Source organism: Heliconius melpomene, chromosome 21 (genome assembly GCF_056956725.1).
Source record: "Heliconius melpomene rosina isolate 202511_hmr_F chromosome 21, ASM5695672v1, whole genome shotgun sequence".
Taxonomy (NCBI): domain Eukaryota; kingdom Metazoa; phylum Arthropoda; class Insecta; order Lepidoptera; family Nymphalidae; genus Heliconius; species Heliconius melpomene.
The window spans coordinates 3642286-3659952 of NC_140409.1; the positions used below are offsets into that span (position 1 = coordinate 3642286).

At 32.3% G+C, this 17667-nt stretch overlaps 1 protein-coding gene and 1 non-coding gene across 2 annotated transcripts in view; both read left to right on the top strand.

Annotated features, from left to right (window-relative positions):
- The first annotated feature begins 3028 nt into the window (after positions 1 to 3028).
- LOC146526885 (uncharacterized) overlaps positions 3029 to 17667 on the top strand; it is a 28946-nt gene continuing 14307 nt past the window's right edge. The window contains exons 1-12 of the mRNA XM_085206145.1: positions 3029 to 3459; positions 4240 to 4419; positions 4755 to 4767; positions 5210 to 5334; positions 5976 to 6162; positions 6493 to 6599; positions 6972 to 7057; positions 10358 to 10502; positions 10991 to 11044; positions 11666 to 11740; positions 15526 to 15645; positions 16698 to 16733. Coding sequence (XP_085062271.1) covers positions 3061 to 3459; positions 4240 to 4419; positions 4755 to 4767; positions 5210 to 5334; positions 5976 to 6162; positions 6493 to 6599; positions 6972 to 7057; positions 10358 to 10502; positions 10991 to 11044; positions 11666 to 11740; positions 15526 to 15645; positions 16698 to 16733 — 1527 coding nt within the window. The 5' untranslated portion in view covers positions 3029 to 3060. The remainder of the gene's footprint in view (positions 3460 to 4239; positions 4420 to 4754; positions 4768 to 5209; positions 5335 to 5975; positions 6163 to 6492; positions 6600 to 6971; positions 7058 to 10357; positions 10503 to 10990; positions 11045 to 11665; positions 11741 to 15525; positions 15646 to 16697; positions 16734 to 17667) is intronic.
- On the top strand, positions 12776 to 12859 carry TRNAS-AGA (transfer RNA serine (anticodon AGA)). Its single transcript has one exon. It is a non-coding gene; the product is annotated as a tRNA-Ser (tRNA).

The window sequence follows — 17667 nt, forward strand, 5'->3', positions numbered from 1 at the left end:
GACTTGACGTTCCTATTTTGATCATTAATTATCAATACATAAATGATATTTTGTGTATAGAGTAATTGGTTATTAATAACTTATTAATACACTATTAATTGAAAAACCAGTTAGACATAAAAAGGAAATAATAGCGAGATGGTGTTAGTAGATGAATATTTTTTTTTTCGTTTCAGGTTCACTCTGTGCGCCGCATGTAATAGGGCAGGCATATGGAGCCTAGTGTTGAGACACTACACTTCTCGCTTTCCACCGAATTCTGGAGATCTCACGTGTGGTGTGGCTGAAATCAACGTTGCGCTTTGACTGGGCATCAGAGCGAAGAAATGAATATATTAAATATTTCATTACCTCGTGTGGGAGTCGAACCCACAACCTGTAGTGTTTACAGTCCCACGCTTGAGCCCCTGCGCCAGGACTGGCCTTTATGTCTAAATATTTTTGTATATTATAAAATAAATGTATAAATAATTTTATGTCATGCTACACAATGAGGAAAAAAGGAAAATTGTGTATAAATAGACATTGCCGTAAGTGCTGTAATGTGAATAAAATTACATCGTTGTCCTTCAAAGAGTTCTATATTTTGAGATTGGTTTATTTGAAGTAGAGGAAATTTCCTTAGTTTGTGTCATATAATATGTATATATGTTTGGAAAATTTTGTTATTTATGTATAGCGTAGAAAATAACGTAAGTATAACGTCTTAAATACACGAAATACACAAAAATATAAATTCAGGGATTGTTATAATTTAATAATTTTATTATATCCATTTCCAAGGCCTTATTTATCCTTTTCAGTAAAACTCCAGTGAAATGTAAAGATTACCATAAAAAATTAAGTAGATATATTAACAGGTAATTTTTAAAAAATGTAAATATACTATATATTTACATTTTTTTAATTAATGTGCTTAAAATAAGGTCAAAAAAGGACACAAGTGTGCGTCTGTAAAAGCGACAGGTGGTTGCCATTCGAAGAAATGAACTATTTAATATTTTCTTTTCTTCGCTTTGGTAACGAGACAAAGCACAGCGTTGAGTTTCACCAGTCAACACGCACGACGAAATGCCTCTAGAATTCGGCGGAATATGGGATACTGAAGTGGGAAAGGAATGTCTTAACACTAGGTTCCCTCTGCCCACCTGGGTGGAGTAAATGGCGTGAGATTAAAAAAATATATTAAAATTTTGAGTCTTTATAATTATATTATAAGTAACAATATAACCAAAGCCTGTAAGTTAGATATTAATATGAAATAAAACATTATTTTTACTTAATTTTTGCCTGCTGTGGTGGACTAGTAAAGATGAACTTCAAAAGATAAGGTTTTATATGTAATTACTTCCAAGCCTATACGTTGTTAAATTTGTTTGCCCATTTACTTACCAGCATAATGAGTCAGAGCCTCATATCGCTAGGAGATCCTGAATTTCATAATATTAATAAAGTAATATATATGGCATGTATCTACTGAACCAAGTCTTAAGTATATATAACCTAAATTACTTAGAATATTCATATTAAAAGTTGGTTTTGTTTCTAGTTAATTTTTTTAAGGTATAATGAAATTATTACAAAAAAAAATTTTCTCGAAAGATTATTGAGTTAGTCTAACGTTTGCTAGTTGCTAAATTAATGTTTTCAATCAGTCTATATTATATCGTAAAAATGTTTTTTATAGATCTTAGACAAAGCTATTTTTAGGGTTCCCTATCTAAAAAGAAAAAAAGGGGGCCCTTATAGGCTTACTTTTTTATCCGTATCAAATGCATTTGGGTAGAGGTATCAATCTGAAATTAATTGCAAATATTTCTATTGTCTTTGGTCCCTTAGCTCAGAAAAAGTCAAGTTACTAAGTCAACGCAATCAAAAGATACGTCGAAACCAATAGAGTACTTGCCGTGGACCTACAGTTATGAAAGGTACGAAGGTATCACTTCCAAAGAAGAGGAAAAAAAATCCAATATTATTTTTTTTGGATATTTTATAAAATATATATATATATATATATATATATTACAAACTTAAATATGTAGTTAATTTCATACAAAATAAATGCACACGTCCACAAACTTAAGCTTGCTTACTTTTATAACTTTGCTTTAATATACAATACTGAAATTGGTACGGAACCCTCGATAGTGCTTCTGATTCACACTTGGCCGGTTTTTCCTTTATAATCTGTTTTTAATGTCGTCTCAAAGTCTGTTTTATAACTCTGGCTGGTAATAATTTAAAAAGCATTGATGAGTTTTTCTGTTTAATCTGCTGTAATATGCCAATATTACTTCTGATTTTTAAATGGTGAAATAGTACAAGGTGACATTAACAAATATAAATAATGAAGGTAAAGTAATGTATATGTTGAAATATAACAATATAGTTTTTTATTATCAAAGAGGAATACATTTTACATTTAAATATAAATTAATATAAAAAATATACAAAAAAACCTTCGGTGGCTAGGGCTCCAAAGACAGACCTCACAATACGCTCAGTCTCAAGTAATACTGCCTTCTGCATTCGGTTCTTGATTTTACAGCTAAGTGAAAACGTCTTGAGATGTTTATAACTAAGTTCTTTCTATGTAAAGTCTAAAAAAATTATAATTTCTTGTAAAAAGTGTGAAAATATTTCTCTTACAAACTAATGAGCAACGACAATATTTTATCTTTCGATATCACTTTTAGTGTACGGTGATGGTATATTTCGAATTTGTTATGAAATTAAAAATACTTATTGTGGTAGCGATGTAGTTAGTTATTTAAGTTTTTTTAAAAATTGAGACATTAATAGTTTAAAGAACAGACATATAAGGATATACCTACTTAAAATAATGTCAATGGTTAATTTTGGTTGTTCAATTTTTATAGAAACATTTTCACAAAGTTTTTCAGATGATAATGACAAACTTGACATAATGTATTTTTTTTTGTAAAATAAATTATTTTTTTTTAGTCTACGCTGCATCTACAGCACCTACAGCAGGGCTTGTGTTAGAGTCATTGCATGTTTCATTGCATTGCACTTTGTCTTAATTCTGGAACGAAGAAAATGATAATAATTAAAGGCTGCGCCACGATCTCCTCTACTATAATATATTTAATTATTATTTATGACATTATAAGACGTTTCAAGATTCTAGATGGCAATGCAAAACAGCACTTAGATTATTTAAACATTTATGTATATTTACTTAAATTTTCAATAGCATTAATATATTCTGTTTATAATAATCTTATTTTTCAGTCTTCTAAATATATTTCGAAAACCCGAGCTGATTTGCGAGAATCGCCGAAAAGTTGTACCGTTATTGAGCAAGGCGGCAGTAGTGTCAAGACCTTTCCTTTACCAAAACAATGGAGTACTTTAAAAAAGACGGATCAACTTGCAGGTGGTAGAACGCTCGCCAAGTCACCACGAGAAAGAGGATCTGCATCAGAATCAAATTTGGTAATATTTTTAATATATAGATTAATAATTAGGTACATCCGATATCATAGGTAGGTAGTAGGTTCGATTTCCACTCTCTGTAGCGGGGTAGCCAGAGAGAACGGAGAGCCAAATGCTACGGTCTCTACATACCTCTTTCGCCTCATCAACTGTCATCAACCTCTTTTCCGAGGGGTCCTCATGCTTTTTACGTGACCTTCCTTCAGTATCTTTGATACTGTGTTTTCTCCCGTGGAGGACTGTGTTACAATAAATTTATTATATTTTCATTTCCTAATAATATTTATTAACATTTTTATTTCTTTATTTTTATATGGGATATATATATATATATTTTATACCTTGTTATATATTATACCTTGTTATATGGGAGAAAGAGTGAATTTGAAAAACAAATCATTGTAGTATATAATTAATCATTTATTTATGAAAGGTTGTTTGTAGTTGCTTGAAGCAATAAGACCGTTCTTACATACAACTTATAAATATATGATTTTATTATTTTGTGTTATTTGTGTATATTATTTGCATAATAAAAGATATTCCACAATTTTTTATTGTAGATTATCTATTTAAAATGTTTTCCTGAGGCCAGTCGCTGTGCAGGGGCACTAACGCAATTGGTTGTGGTTTCGATACCCACTGCTTTTCTTTGCAACACGCATAGCCTCCAAAATTCGGGGGGAAGAGGGAAACAGAGTGCATGCAACATTAGGTTCATTCTACCTACCCCGCGTGATACAGCGTGAAGTTTAAAATAAATAAAAGATGTTTTTTCAGCCAATTACTGATATTACAATGGATGAACTTACTCAAATAGAGATTGATATTCATCATGGCGACGATAAAAGTTCATCAGTGGATAATTCCAAGTTACAACATTCTGAAAATTGTGACACTAAAAAAATACACGGTATTTGGAAAAATGAAAAAGCTAAGAGTTTTGACGCACAGAATCTGGTTGGTAGCTAGTCGAGTATTGAGATGATATAAATGCTTATCGTATAAGATAGAGGCCAGTCGTGGCCGCAGGGGTACCAAGTATGATTGTATACGTGACCGGTTGTGGATTCGATTCCCACTCGAGGAAATTAAATATTTATATTTCCATTTGTACCGCTCTGGTGTCTTTAGTGCCGTCACTCAACACGTAATACCTCTGGAACTCGGCGGAAAATGGGGAACGGAGTGTGTTAACACTAGGTTCCCTCTGCCTATTCTGCATGCTATTATATACTCATAATAATTTATATATTCTTAAATATAAACGTACTCAAATAATTCTTTTGTTTCAGAAATCAAGGACCCGTAAGTATCTTCCTAATTCATTAATTAGAAGTTACATTTCTAAGAATAGCCTTCGACGATGTTATGCAAAATTTTAATGAGAAAATTTTGTAACGAAAATTCTCTTTCTATATGTAGGTACCTACATAACATACAATATTAGTATTACCATGTTAATAAAGTATAACTTTATAATTGAAAAATCACAAATATTTTCATTGCTCTTTTAAATTAATAAGAAAGATCAATTTAAGATTTTCTTTCAAAATTAAAAAAAAAACGTTGTTTACGCGTTTTTTAAATGTTTAAATGTAATCTAAAACTGCACTTATTAGCAGTTCAAAACAGCCATAAAAGAAATAGAAATAAAGGAAATTTTTGGTTTTACCTAGGGACCGCCGCCGTATTATTTAATATTGTAATAGGTATAGAATGTTAGTAGTATTTCATACTTGCGGTTCAGGTTCACCATCTCCAAAGATCACGGGAGATGCACTGACAAGACAGATACGTGATATTCATACTGAGACGCGGAAAAGCGCCAGGATAATAAGAGATTCAAAAGCAAGACTACTTGAAATACAAAAGGTAATTTAATATTTAAAAGTAAGTAAAAATATCTCAAACTGTTTTATTAAAAAAAAAATGTTTTATTTAAATAAAATATTCTTTATTCTTAACTATAAGTGCTGGCTTATTCCTCAGATTGGTCGGCTTTGGTTCCCATGGAGTTCTTATAAGAAATTCCTTCGAAGTCATATTACTATAAACGGGTCTCTTGATATCGGGCTCTTTCTTTATATTTATTACCTTTAAAAACAAGTCCCCGATTGTGTTAGAGTGGGATGACTAGTATATAGCCGTAGTCAGTTCGTGGCACTAGTCTATTGACAAATATAAAAATTTTAGTTAAAAGTTGGCTCAACTTCGCTTCTCCAAATAAAAACTTTGTTCGCTCTGGTGTCGAGGTGGAGCGCGGCGATGAGTTCTGCCCCTCAACACGCACATCCTCCAGAATTCGGCGGAAAGTGGGGAGCGGAGTGTCTTAACACTAGGCTCTCCTTGCCTATCCTGCTACATGTGGGATACAGCGTGAAAAATTGACCATTTAATAATAACGTTTAATGGGGTGGAGCAAAAATATAATATTTGGTGAAATTTTCCATTTTATAAGATGTCAAATAAATATACTTCACTATATTTATAACCTTATTTATTTTAAATTTAAGAAAAAGCCCTTACTTGAAAGTGATATAAAGGAAATCGGTGAACGGAACGAACTGCTTCTACGTGAAATGAAACGTTTTGACAAATTAACTAGAAATATTCAAAAACTAGTGTCTGACGAAAGTTCCCAAAACCGTAAATTTAAGGAAAGTTTACTACTGAGAGAAAACATCGCTGCAAGTATTTATGGTAATCACTTGACTGTTAAGCGCAGGCTAGCTTTCAAAATATTCTATTAATATTTTTTAGTACTTTTTTGTTAGATTTTATATTGAAAAGGATAGACTAGGTTTTTTTTTGTATTATAATATCTTAGTCGTGGCGCAGGGTCAGAACAGTTTGTGGGTTCGATTCTCACTCGAGGAGACGAAATATTTTATTTTATTTCATTTGGATCTTGGGTCGAGGCCTTTCATCGATGAGGAACGGAGTGTCTCAACTCTAGGTTCCCTCTACCAATGTTATTGTGTGCGGAATACAGTGTGACGCTAAAACAAAACCTTAGCATTAATTTTACAGAGTCACCATCGTATCCAGAATGTGAATTATCCACTTCAGATGATTACGACCGTTGTAAAAAACACACTTCCACAACGACAAGCAGTCAGCCAATTCGGAGCAAATCTGTACGTCTTTCTTTATATATTATAATACACATGTTGTGTTTGTACTTTAAAACCAATTTTTCTCGTTTTCGTAAGTAGCTTAGTTCGGTAGGTAGAGAGAACGTGGGAAACCAGTTTTCAAACACTCTGTTTTCCCACTTCCCGCCTAATTCTGGAAGAATTGCGTGTGGAGCGGCTGAAGTCAATGACTTGCCTCGTCACGAGAGCGAGGAAATGAAAATATGAAATATTTCATTACCTCGAGTTGGAATCGAACCCAGAATCTGTCGCGTATACAGTCACACTCTTGTTCACCTACGCCACTACTAGCTTCCAAATAAATTATTTACATTAAATTTCATATATTTTTATCAAGCTTCCGTATATTTTAAGGAAATTGACCTTTCAAGAAAATTAAGTGAAAGTTACGACATGCAGGAGAAGTTGGTGGCAGATAATGCGGATTTGGAAGTCAAGAGGTTCGTTTTAAATTCACACTTAAGGCCCAAACTTTGAAACTAAGTAACTAAGAAGTAATTAACGATATAAATGACTTTTGAGTAAAGCTTTTAGTTCTCAATGTAATGATATGAGGCCAGTAGGTAGCGCACGCATAAGTGTATGACTGTGAAACCGACTGATTGTGGATTCGTTCCGCGAAATCTACACTATACTTCTTTTTTCTTACCAGAGCGACAAAATCAAAATAATTCTCTTCCCTGAGTCTGACCCGAACCCAAACTCGTCGTATTTCTCGTATTAATTTAATATAGATAATTAAAATTCACAATTAGAATTGACAGATTAACGTTTATTACTGTTTTTTTTCAAGGAACATCTAACAAGTTATGTAAATTAATGCTACCTTCAAATTCAAAATCAGCTCGCTATATTCATTTTGAAACTAAATGTCACGGTGTACGTGTATATTTTTGAAAAATAACAGTGCTTTTAAAATTTCGATCTAAAAAATTATAAATTATGGATTTTTTTTATTGATTGCGCAATTAATTAATTAAAAAAATATGTCCCCAAGGCTTTAAGTAGGTATATTAAAATTCCACATGTTGAAGTAATCTATATATATAAAAGGACTTGTCCTCACTGACTGAGGTAAGACGCGCGCACAGCCGTAACCGCTGATGGTGGAAACGTGAAATTTGGACAGATGTTTACTTTCGTAATCTGGACATCCACTAAGAAGGGATTTTGAAAAATTTTAACCCTAAAGGGGTGAAAAAGGGGTTGAAAGTTTGTATGGAAAAAAATTTAAATCGACACCGATTTTTATAAAATTTGGAATTAAGATTTTTAAAAGTATTTCATTGAACACGTGTTTCATCGTTTTCTAGAATTCTCCCCCTAAGGGTGCAAATAAGGGGTTGAAACTTTGTATAGATTTTTTTTTAAATCGGCACCAAAATTTATAAAATTTGAAATTCAGACTCTTAAAAGTATTTAATTGAACATATGTTTCATAGTTTTCTAGAATTCTTCCCCTAAGGGTGCAAATAAGGGGTTGAAACTTTGTATGGAAAAATTCTTAAATCGCCACTGATTTTTATAAAATTTGAAATTTAGACTCTTAAAAATATTTAATTGAATATGTGTTTCAAGGTTTTCTAGAATTCACCCCCTAAGGGTGCAAATAAGGGGTTGAAAGTTTGTATGGAAAAATCTTTAAATCGCCACCGATTTTTATAAAATTTGAAATTTAGACTCTTAAAAATATTTCATTGAACACATGTTTCATGGGTTATTAGAATTCACCCTTAAATACGCAAGCGAAGCTGCGCGCGTCCGCTAGTCAAATATAAAGTAACAGTTCTTCTGCACAATATATTATATAAAGAATGATATATGTAATATTTATCTAATCATTTGTAATATTTATCTAATAATCCTTTTTACTAAATATTAAAATTTATGTCAAACTGAGGCCAGTCGTGGCGTATTGGCACAACCATATGACTATAAACGCGACACGTTCCACTACACAAAATGAAATATTTTATATTTTAATTTTATCGCTTTGGTGTCGAGGCGAAGCGCGGCGTTGAATTCCGTCAGTTGTCTTAACACTAGGGTACCTCTGCCAACTGCTACATGTAGAATACAGCGTGTACTGAAAAACTGAAAATAATTGAGTCTATAACCACCATATATCTATATATATAAAATCGAAAGGTCACTCACTCATCACGAAATCTCAGAAATTACATGTGCTAGGAATCTCAAATTTTGCATAGGAGTTATTTATAGGACATAGGTGCTCGCTAAGACGGGAATTTGCAATATTCAACTTCTAAGGGTTTCTTTTTGGGGTTGAAAGTTTGTATGAAACTTCGTTACTAATGACATTTGTCTTTGTCATTTGTTACTAAATGCTAGGCGTCTCAAATTTTGCATGAACGTCATTTATAGGACGTAGGTACACAGGGAGACAGAAATTAATAATAAAGTAGTTCACGCGGGCGAAGCCGCAGGCGGGCCGCTAGTTTATTATAAAAATATATATTATTTAGAACACAATAAACCAATTATTGTGTTACTTGAGACTGACAGTCTATTACAGGACACAAGCCTATGATTATAAATGCAATAGGTTATAGGGTTCAGTTCCATTCGAGGAAACGAAATATTTATTATTTTCATTTCTTTGCCCCGGTGTCGAGGTAAAGCGCGGCTTTGAGTCAATGCGCAATGCCTTTCAGCGGAAAATGAGGAACGGATATGTCTAATTGGGAACAGAGTGTCTTAACATTAGGTTCCCAGTTCCCTTCTGTGTACCCTATGTGCGGCGTACCCGGGTACGGTACAGTGTTAACCTAAAAATAAGAAATTTTCCCAAGATTTATGTGTTCAACTTAACAAATTTTATAATTTTAGCATTGGAGTAGATAAACGAGTGTGGCAAGTATGAAATTACTACATGTGTTTATTAATAAGTAGATATATGAAAGTAATTATATAATTAATATATGTACTAACTAATCACCTAACTTGTTTTGTCTATACATATAATAAAATTGTAACTCATCTCTGTCTGTACATGGATGGTATATGAGAAATTCTATTATTTGGGGGCATTTATCAGTACATTTTTAACAGTATCCAAAACAATGATTAGTATTTTTTTCTCTGATTATCGATTTGTCTTTTTGTTTGTGCGTTTAATTGCGCCAATCTCAGAATCGGCTTAGCTGATTTAAGTGCAGTTATAAGGTAGATTTTCTAAGGTTCTTTAAAAATTGGTGTTTGTAATAAATAACTAAAGTTATTTTTCATATAAAGTTAGTTTTCATATAAAGTATATGGTTCGAGAAAATTTCTACGAAATAATTTTATTATTCAATTGCCCGAAACTTCAGTTTTCAATGTATGAATATTGTCTTTAAAATGATAATGTTATTAGAACACGAAAGTAATTGAGAAGCCAAAGCTAGCGATAGTCTTATAATATATTTATTGACATTATTATTATTTGCAGAATTTACGTTGAAAATTTTCATCTATATATTATAATTTGCCTGCCATTCAATTTGTATCGTACTTTATCGAATTATATACAACCTCATGTCAAATTCAAAGACATGCGTTTAAAACAAGAACAATGGATTTGTCTAAATTGACGTGTCAACTGGTCTAGTGACGCTATTGTCGCGTCTAAACAATTTTCATTACTAAATTGTGGAGTAATTATGCCGCAAAACTACTAACAAAACAGAATATTGCAATAATGTTTGACGTAAGGTTAGTGTAATTTATATTAATTCTAGATACATTCTGTATAAGGAGTTGATGACGAAGGATCAAAACTTGGAGACTTGTCGAGCTCAAATCAAGAGGCTTCAGGGCGAACTCAAACTGATGAACAAAGAGAACGTTACTCTTCACGAGAGATTGAATAGAAATAATCCTGAGGTATCATTTAGTGCAGTAAAATAAAGTTAAACTTAAAATAAAGCAAATTGTAAAAAAAATTATATAAAGTTAATAGTTTATTTTTTTTTCTGGTGTGACTTGTGAAACATATTCTACGATCCTAAGCTTCTATAATACAAAATCACAACATTATATCTTTTATTATAAACACACGTTTGCCATATTTTATTATAAAAACGGAGAAAGATGTAGTATAAAAGTATAATTTATAGTTTTTGTCATCACTACTTTAAATGAAACCACGGTTTTAACTACTCTATAAAAACTTAATATTTTTTTTCCCTAAAGTGATTCTGTCAAACTACAACAATAAAAGTATCGCTGCAAAATAAAATGCCATTTGTGATTTGTCATCTGAACGATATGTGGATTTAAATTATTTTACCCTATATGCTGTTCCCGTAAAAGAAGCGCTGACGCTTCCACCCTGTATATTGGATTGTTTATAATATTTTTATCAAATCCAGGGCGATGCAACAACTGTGAAACAAGATCCCTCAAATCAAAATACAAATGAAAAGGTATAATATGCACATTGATTAAATTAGATTCACGCACACAGCAGAGTAGACAGCGGGAACTTAGAACATCTTATATCTGGTGTCGAGGCAAAGTGCGGCGTTGAGTTTCGCCAGTAAACACACAATGCCTTTAGAATTCGGCATTTAGGCAGTGGTCGTGGGTTCACCCATTCGTGATTATATTTAAATTATATTCGATTACTTCCGGCGTTAGGGTAGGCAGAGAGAACCTAATGTTAAGACACTCCATTCTCCAAGCGTTGCGTATTTAGTGGCAGAGTGAGAAAATGAAAATATTAATAAATAATAATTTGTTCTCTTGTTTGGGAAACAAACAAAATGGAAAACACAACCGTCACGCTTACAGTCACCTCGGTAGGTGTATAATGAACACACCATATGAAATGGTGGTTTGCAGGGGTAAAGTAAATCGAACTATTAGGGATTCAATCAATTAGGGATTCCATATATTTTTTCAATATTAGGTTATATATAATTTTTTAATTGAAGGATTGATAAAAGTCATATATATCTGTACTTTTTTTCCAATTTAATATTTTATGCTTATAATAATATATTCGTATAATGTACTTGTTTATGTTTATTTTGTATTTCAAGGAGAGCGACACAAACGGGAAGAACGTAGAAAATTTGGTGGGCAAATTAGAAAATTACAAGATTTCCACAGAAGACCTTGTAAATATATTGTTTGAAATCAGTATTATCGTTATATTTGTAACATTGCTTTCTTATAAATTTTAAAGGATATTCATATATATTGTTTGACTGTTCATTTCACAACTTTTGCAGTAGTGGATCGGTAGCGCTTAAAGTTTTAACAACCATATTAACATATTTAGTGAAATAAAATCATATTTAGTAAATGGAACTGATTTTTAAAAATAGCGTTAAGAAATGTATATACTTTAGAAGTAAAATAGAATATTTATTTATTATATATTTATTTTTTATATTATTTATTTATTTATTTTAGAATATTTGTCTAATTTCTTTAGTTACATTTAGTGATGTATTGTATTTTATACAAAAGCTCTTCTATATAGACTCTTTTTCTGGAAAGGCTTAGGAAAGGAGTATTTTAAATAAAGTATGAATAAGGTAAGAAAATAAAGGCCCGCATCGCTCCTTCGGTGTTATATGGCATCGTATTTGGCATCAAGCGACCCTTCTGTCCGCCTGTATGACTTCTGTCTAAGACTTCTTACATAAAACTAGAGACCCGCCCGCGGCTTCGCCCGCCTTATCTACTGAATTATTCATATAATGTATGTTTGCAGAGCACTTAAGATAATGTGAAAATTAATTAAATCCTAATGCAACCCGCATTTTCGTAGTTCCAATAAGGATTTTCCAATTGTTTTAAAGTTAAAAGTTTAAAATTTTAGACAGAAATATGATCACTACACGTTATCCTTAAAAGATACGAATATGCTGTCGCGGACTTTTTTGTAGATCTTATTAAGAGGAACAATACTCCAGTACATTATTTTCATGTAGTACTTACCATTAACGCAGCGCATGCGCGAAAGTGTCTCAACGGGTAGGATTTTATACACATTTATCTTATTTATGTTAATTTACATAAGAATCTACAAATAATAAACAATATATTATAAACCTTCCCTGAGAAATAATCGACCTAATGGTGAAAACCGCATCAACCTTTTAGTGCAGTACTTGTACCGTTTAGTGTTGTACTTTATACAATGAGCAGTCGTGGCCGAGCGGTTAAGGCGTCTGATTAGAAATCATTTTCCCTTCTGGGGAGCGTAGGTTCGAATCCTGCCGACTGCGTCGACTGTCCTGAATCTCTGTCTTTTTTGAAAAATCTGTCTTCTTTTGTACAGTTTTAAGTATTCAGATTTTCCCTTTTTTAACCGACTTCTGTAAGAAAAGGAGGTTATCAATTCGACTGTATGTCTTTTTTTTTTAAATTATTATTATTATTATTTTATGTTTATAACTCATAACTTTTGATTGGGTGAATCGATTTGGATAATTTTTAAAATTTCTATTTTTTTAATGTTTTACTAGATTTTTGTAATTAAAACAAAGCTGAAATTAGATTATATTAAACACAGTACAGTTAATTGAGTTTTATTTTAGTGAGCGAAATTTCGTTAAGACTATTAGTCTTTTAAAGCTTTTTAGTAACAAGATTTTTTTTTTTGCGCTGTATCCTTTTTGTAGTAGGATACTGCATTTCCTACTTTCAGTCGAATTCTGAATGCATTGCGTATTGGATGGCGAAACTTAACTTAACAGAACTTTGCTCCGACACCAGAACGACGAAATGAAAATAGAAATCGAAACCACAACCTGTCGCGTTTACCACGACTAGCTCATAAAAAAATGTTAGGCATAACCTAGCCTAGCTAATTAATTTTGTTTCCTAAAAATATAAGAGGGTCCATTTTGTATGTATGTATTGTATTTCTATTGTAAAGTAGCTTAGCTTTTAGTGGTAGTTTCAATTAATATAATTCGCAAACATGTACCAACAATAGTGGGCCTTGTTTTTAAAAAATACAGATATCGGATATTTCATAACGAATAGGATTTGTTTATTTTATATTTTCGTGTTTTTTCATCAATATCGTTTTTTTTATTTTCGGTGTCATAGAGATAAAATGAAAAGAATATATTTCAATTTTCACTGTTCAGTATTGATTTCTGTCAATTAACCTGCAATATCACGAAAATAATTATATAAGATATAAATGAGGAACGGAGTGTTCTTACACTAGATTCCCTTTGCTTACCATGCTATGTGGTAAAAAACCTGAAATTGTTATTTTCTTAAAAAATAAAAAAATATCTGTACATAATGATTGGATTAGAGTTTGTTTATCATAAATAACTAGCGGACGCGCGCAGCTTCGCTTGCGTATTTAAGGGTGAATTCTAATAACCCATGAAACATGTGTTCAATGAAATATTTTTAAGAATCTAAATTTCAAATTTTATAAAAATCGGTGGCGATTTAAAGATTTTTCCATACAAACTTTCAACCCCTTATTTGCACCCTTAGGGGGTGAATTCTAGAAAACCATGAAACACATGTTCAATTAAATATTTTTAAGAGTCTAAATTTAAAATTTTATAATAATCGGTGGCGTTTTAAAGATTTTTCCATAGAAACTTTCAACCCCCTTATTTGCACCCTTAGGAGAAGAATTCTAGAAAATCATGAAACATGTGTTCAATTAAATACTTTTAAGAGTCTGAATTTCAAATTTTATAAAAATTGGTGACGATTTAAAAAAAACCTATACAAACTTTCAACCCCTTATTTGCACCCTTAGGGAGAGAATTCAAGAAAACGATGAAACACGTGTTCAATTAAATATTTTTAAAAACCTAAATTTCAAATTTTATAAAAATCGGTGCCGTATTAAATTTTTTTCCATACAAACTTTGGACCCCTATTTCACCCCCTTTAGGGTAAAAATTATTCAAAAGCCCTTCTTAGTGGATGTCCAGATTACGAAAGTAAACATCTGTCCAAATTCCACGTTTCTACCATCAGCGGTTACGGCTGTGCGTGCGTCTTACCTCAGTCAGTGAAGTCCTTTTATATATATAGATTAACATCGTTACCAGAGCGAGGAAAATTGATATATTAAATATTTTATTAATATTTTAGGGGGAAGGAAAGTGCCTTAACACTATGACACCAGGTTCCCTCTGCCTACCATGCTACTTATGGAGTACAGCGTGAAGCTAAAAAAAGATTCAGCTTCACTCTGTATCCTGCACACAGCAGGGTAGGCAGAGGGAATTTAGTATTAGGACACTCCGTTCACTCCGTGGGGATATTGGAGACCAGACCAGACCAGAGCGAAGAAATGGAAATATAAATTTAAATAAATATTTCATCTCCTCGAGTGGGGATCGAACCCACAGCCGGTATTACAGTCACACTCTGTGCCCCTACGCCACGACTGGCCAAGACTGGTAAGAAAAGTGTTTTCAAGATGTCATTATCACGAATGATATTTTTAACAACACACAAGACACAGTTGTGTTTTCTCAAGTCCTCGCATTTTTAGGTCATTCTTCTATAATACTAAGTATTTTTATAACTATAAGTCTTCATCTATATTTTTATATAGTACTAGCGGCTCGCCCGTGGCTTCGCCTGCGTGATTTACGTTATTATTAATTTCTATCTCCATGAGTCTACCTACGTCTTATAAGTGACGTCCATGCAAAATTTGAGACTCCTAGCATTTGTAGTAACGAAGTTTCATACAAACTTTCAACCCCCAAAACAACCCCTTAGAAGTCGAATATTGCAAATTCCCGTCTTAGCGAGCACCTACGTCCTATAAGTAACTCCTATGCAAAATTTCAGATTCCTAGCACATGTAGTTTCTGAGATTTCGTGATGAGTGAGTGACCTTTCGATTTTATATATATAGATAGATATAGTATTCAGTGTATATTTCTCATTATAGGAGCGTCAACTCAGTGGACTTGAAGTTGAAGTGCGCAATATTCGCGTAGAAATGGCGGACGTGAAATCAGTGAAGGCATGTCGGGGCGGCGGCGGGCAGAACACATGCTTCCAACAACCGGTAATAACTTTATTAAATAATACTGTAACTTGTTTAGCGGTGTCAAATTATTTCCTTTTACATAGTCTATGCGAAGTTTTGAAATAAAATATATTTTTTTAATATAGTCATGAGTCATTTTGACTCGCACAGAAGCTTCATGCTACCAATGAGAAATGAGTCCTAATCACACGACGACGGATTCGCGAAATTTACAAATGAGTCAATTTGACGCGAACTACCTTTATAGGATTGATTATTTTATCAAATTCAACTGATTTTTTTCTACCTGTTAAGCTTGGTTTCCACCGTGCAAGAGAAATGAGCTGGTAATGCCTATGCGGAACTGAGTTCTTTTTACTAAAATAGGTTTATATTACCACTAATAGAGTTTTGTATATTGTCATTACTTCGCTTTGCTCCCTAGAACTAAGAGTTTATTTCAACTCTTGCTCCGTCCTTCCGCCAGACAGTTTATTGGTGGGAATAACATTATTCAGTTTACTCTTGCGTGTTCATTTTAGTCCTTAATGGTCCGCTTCGAAACTGAAATGGAAATAGTAATAATTAGTAACAATTATAATTATATAGATATTAAAAGGTTTAATCCTCCTGAACAGGTGTTCGTCTAATTTTATAACAAATATCTCGTATAAGTTTGTATTTTAAATATAAATGTAAATTGAAAAGAAATAACCTTTTCATTGACTTGTAGTTATAATTCATTACTTTGTAATCTACAGTTATCTGTCTATTAAAAGTAAAGCGTTAAAATTAAAGATTAACTCAGCTTCACGCTGGATCCCGCACACAGCAGGGTAGGCCGAGGAAACCTAGTGTTAAGACACTCCGTTCCCCACTTTCTGCCGTGAAGAAATGGAAATATAAACATAAATAAATATTTCAGTTCCTCGAGTGGGGATTGAACCCACAACCGTCGCGTTACAGTCACACCCTTGTGCCGCCGTGCCACGACGGGCTACATTACACATATTGAATACCTCGACATATTATAAAATTCGTGAATTTCAACTATAAATAAATATACAAAATCTGATTAATATTTTTTACAGCCCGGTGGTCCACCTGTGCCTCCTATGACAAGAAGCGTGAGTGAACTATTTTATATATTTATTAGTAGGTACTTAAAAAAAAAGGATAAGCAGCTAGTTAAATTACTCAGGCGAGAAAAAGGCTTTTTAAAAATTATTTATTTAATTTTATAAACAACCTTTCTGTTTTAAAGCAAGTTGAAGACAGAGAATCTTTATTAAAATTTTATATAATTCAAAACAGTTAAATCAGCAAAATACTAAAACACTATTGTTCGATTCCGCGAGGTGCAAGTGCGGCGTCATCGGAATGTATCCTTATGCTTATGTAACTCCTCCCTCCTTAAGATGGAAGCTGGTCCTGCAGGTTCCTGAAGCGTCCTCGCTGCTGGTTTCCTCCGGGACTCTGGGAAAATGCTCGTAGATTTTCCAAAAATAACATTTATTATAGTAGTATATAATAATCATAGATAAGCTTGAAACAGCCAGGATAATACTCTATTTCTTTATTTTCTCCTCTTCTTCTAAGGTTTGGATATTATATGCAAGTTGATGTATATAATCGAGAGGTATATATTCTAAATCCTTCTTTTAGCTAAGAGTGCCCTTTGTTACCAAGTATAAGTGTTGGAAATAAGGAATAACTAGGTTATATTTATCATTAGAAATGGAAGGAATTTCTAGGATGGAAATTAGGAAATGTTCTGTACTATATGCTTTCATCATAATAGACACTTTGATTTATTTATTTGAATAGGTTTAATGTTTACAAAATTAAAACTACATATATTTTTTATGAATTAATAAATTTCCTTATAATAATTAGTAGTATCTAACTACTATCGAAACTAAACCATATATAATACCATGATTAACTCTAGAAATAGTAAAAATATTTTTTTTTGTTTTTTTTTATAAGTAAATCTAACTTATATTCTATTTTATTTCTATAAACCTTATATATCCTTTAAGATGAAGTATTCTCGCATAC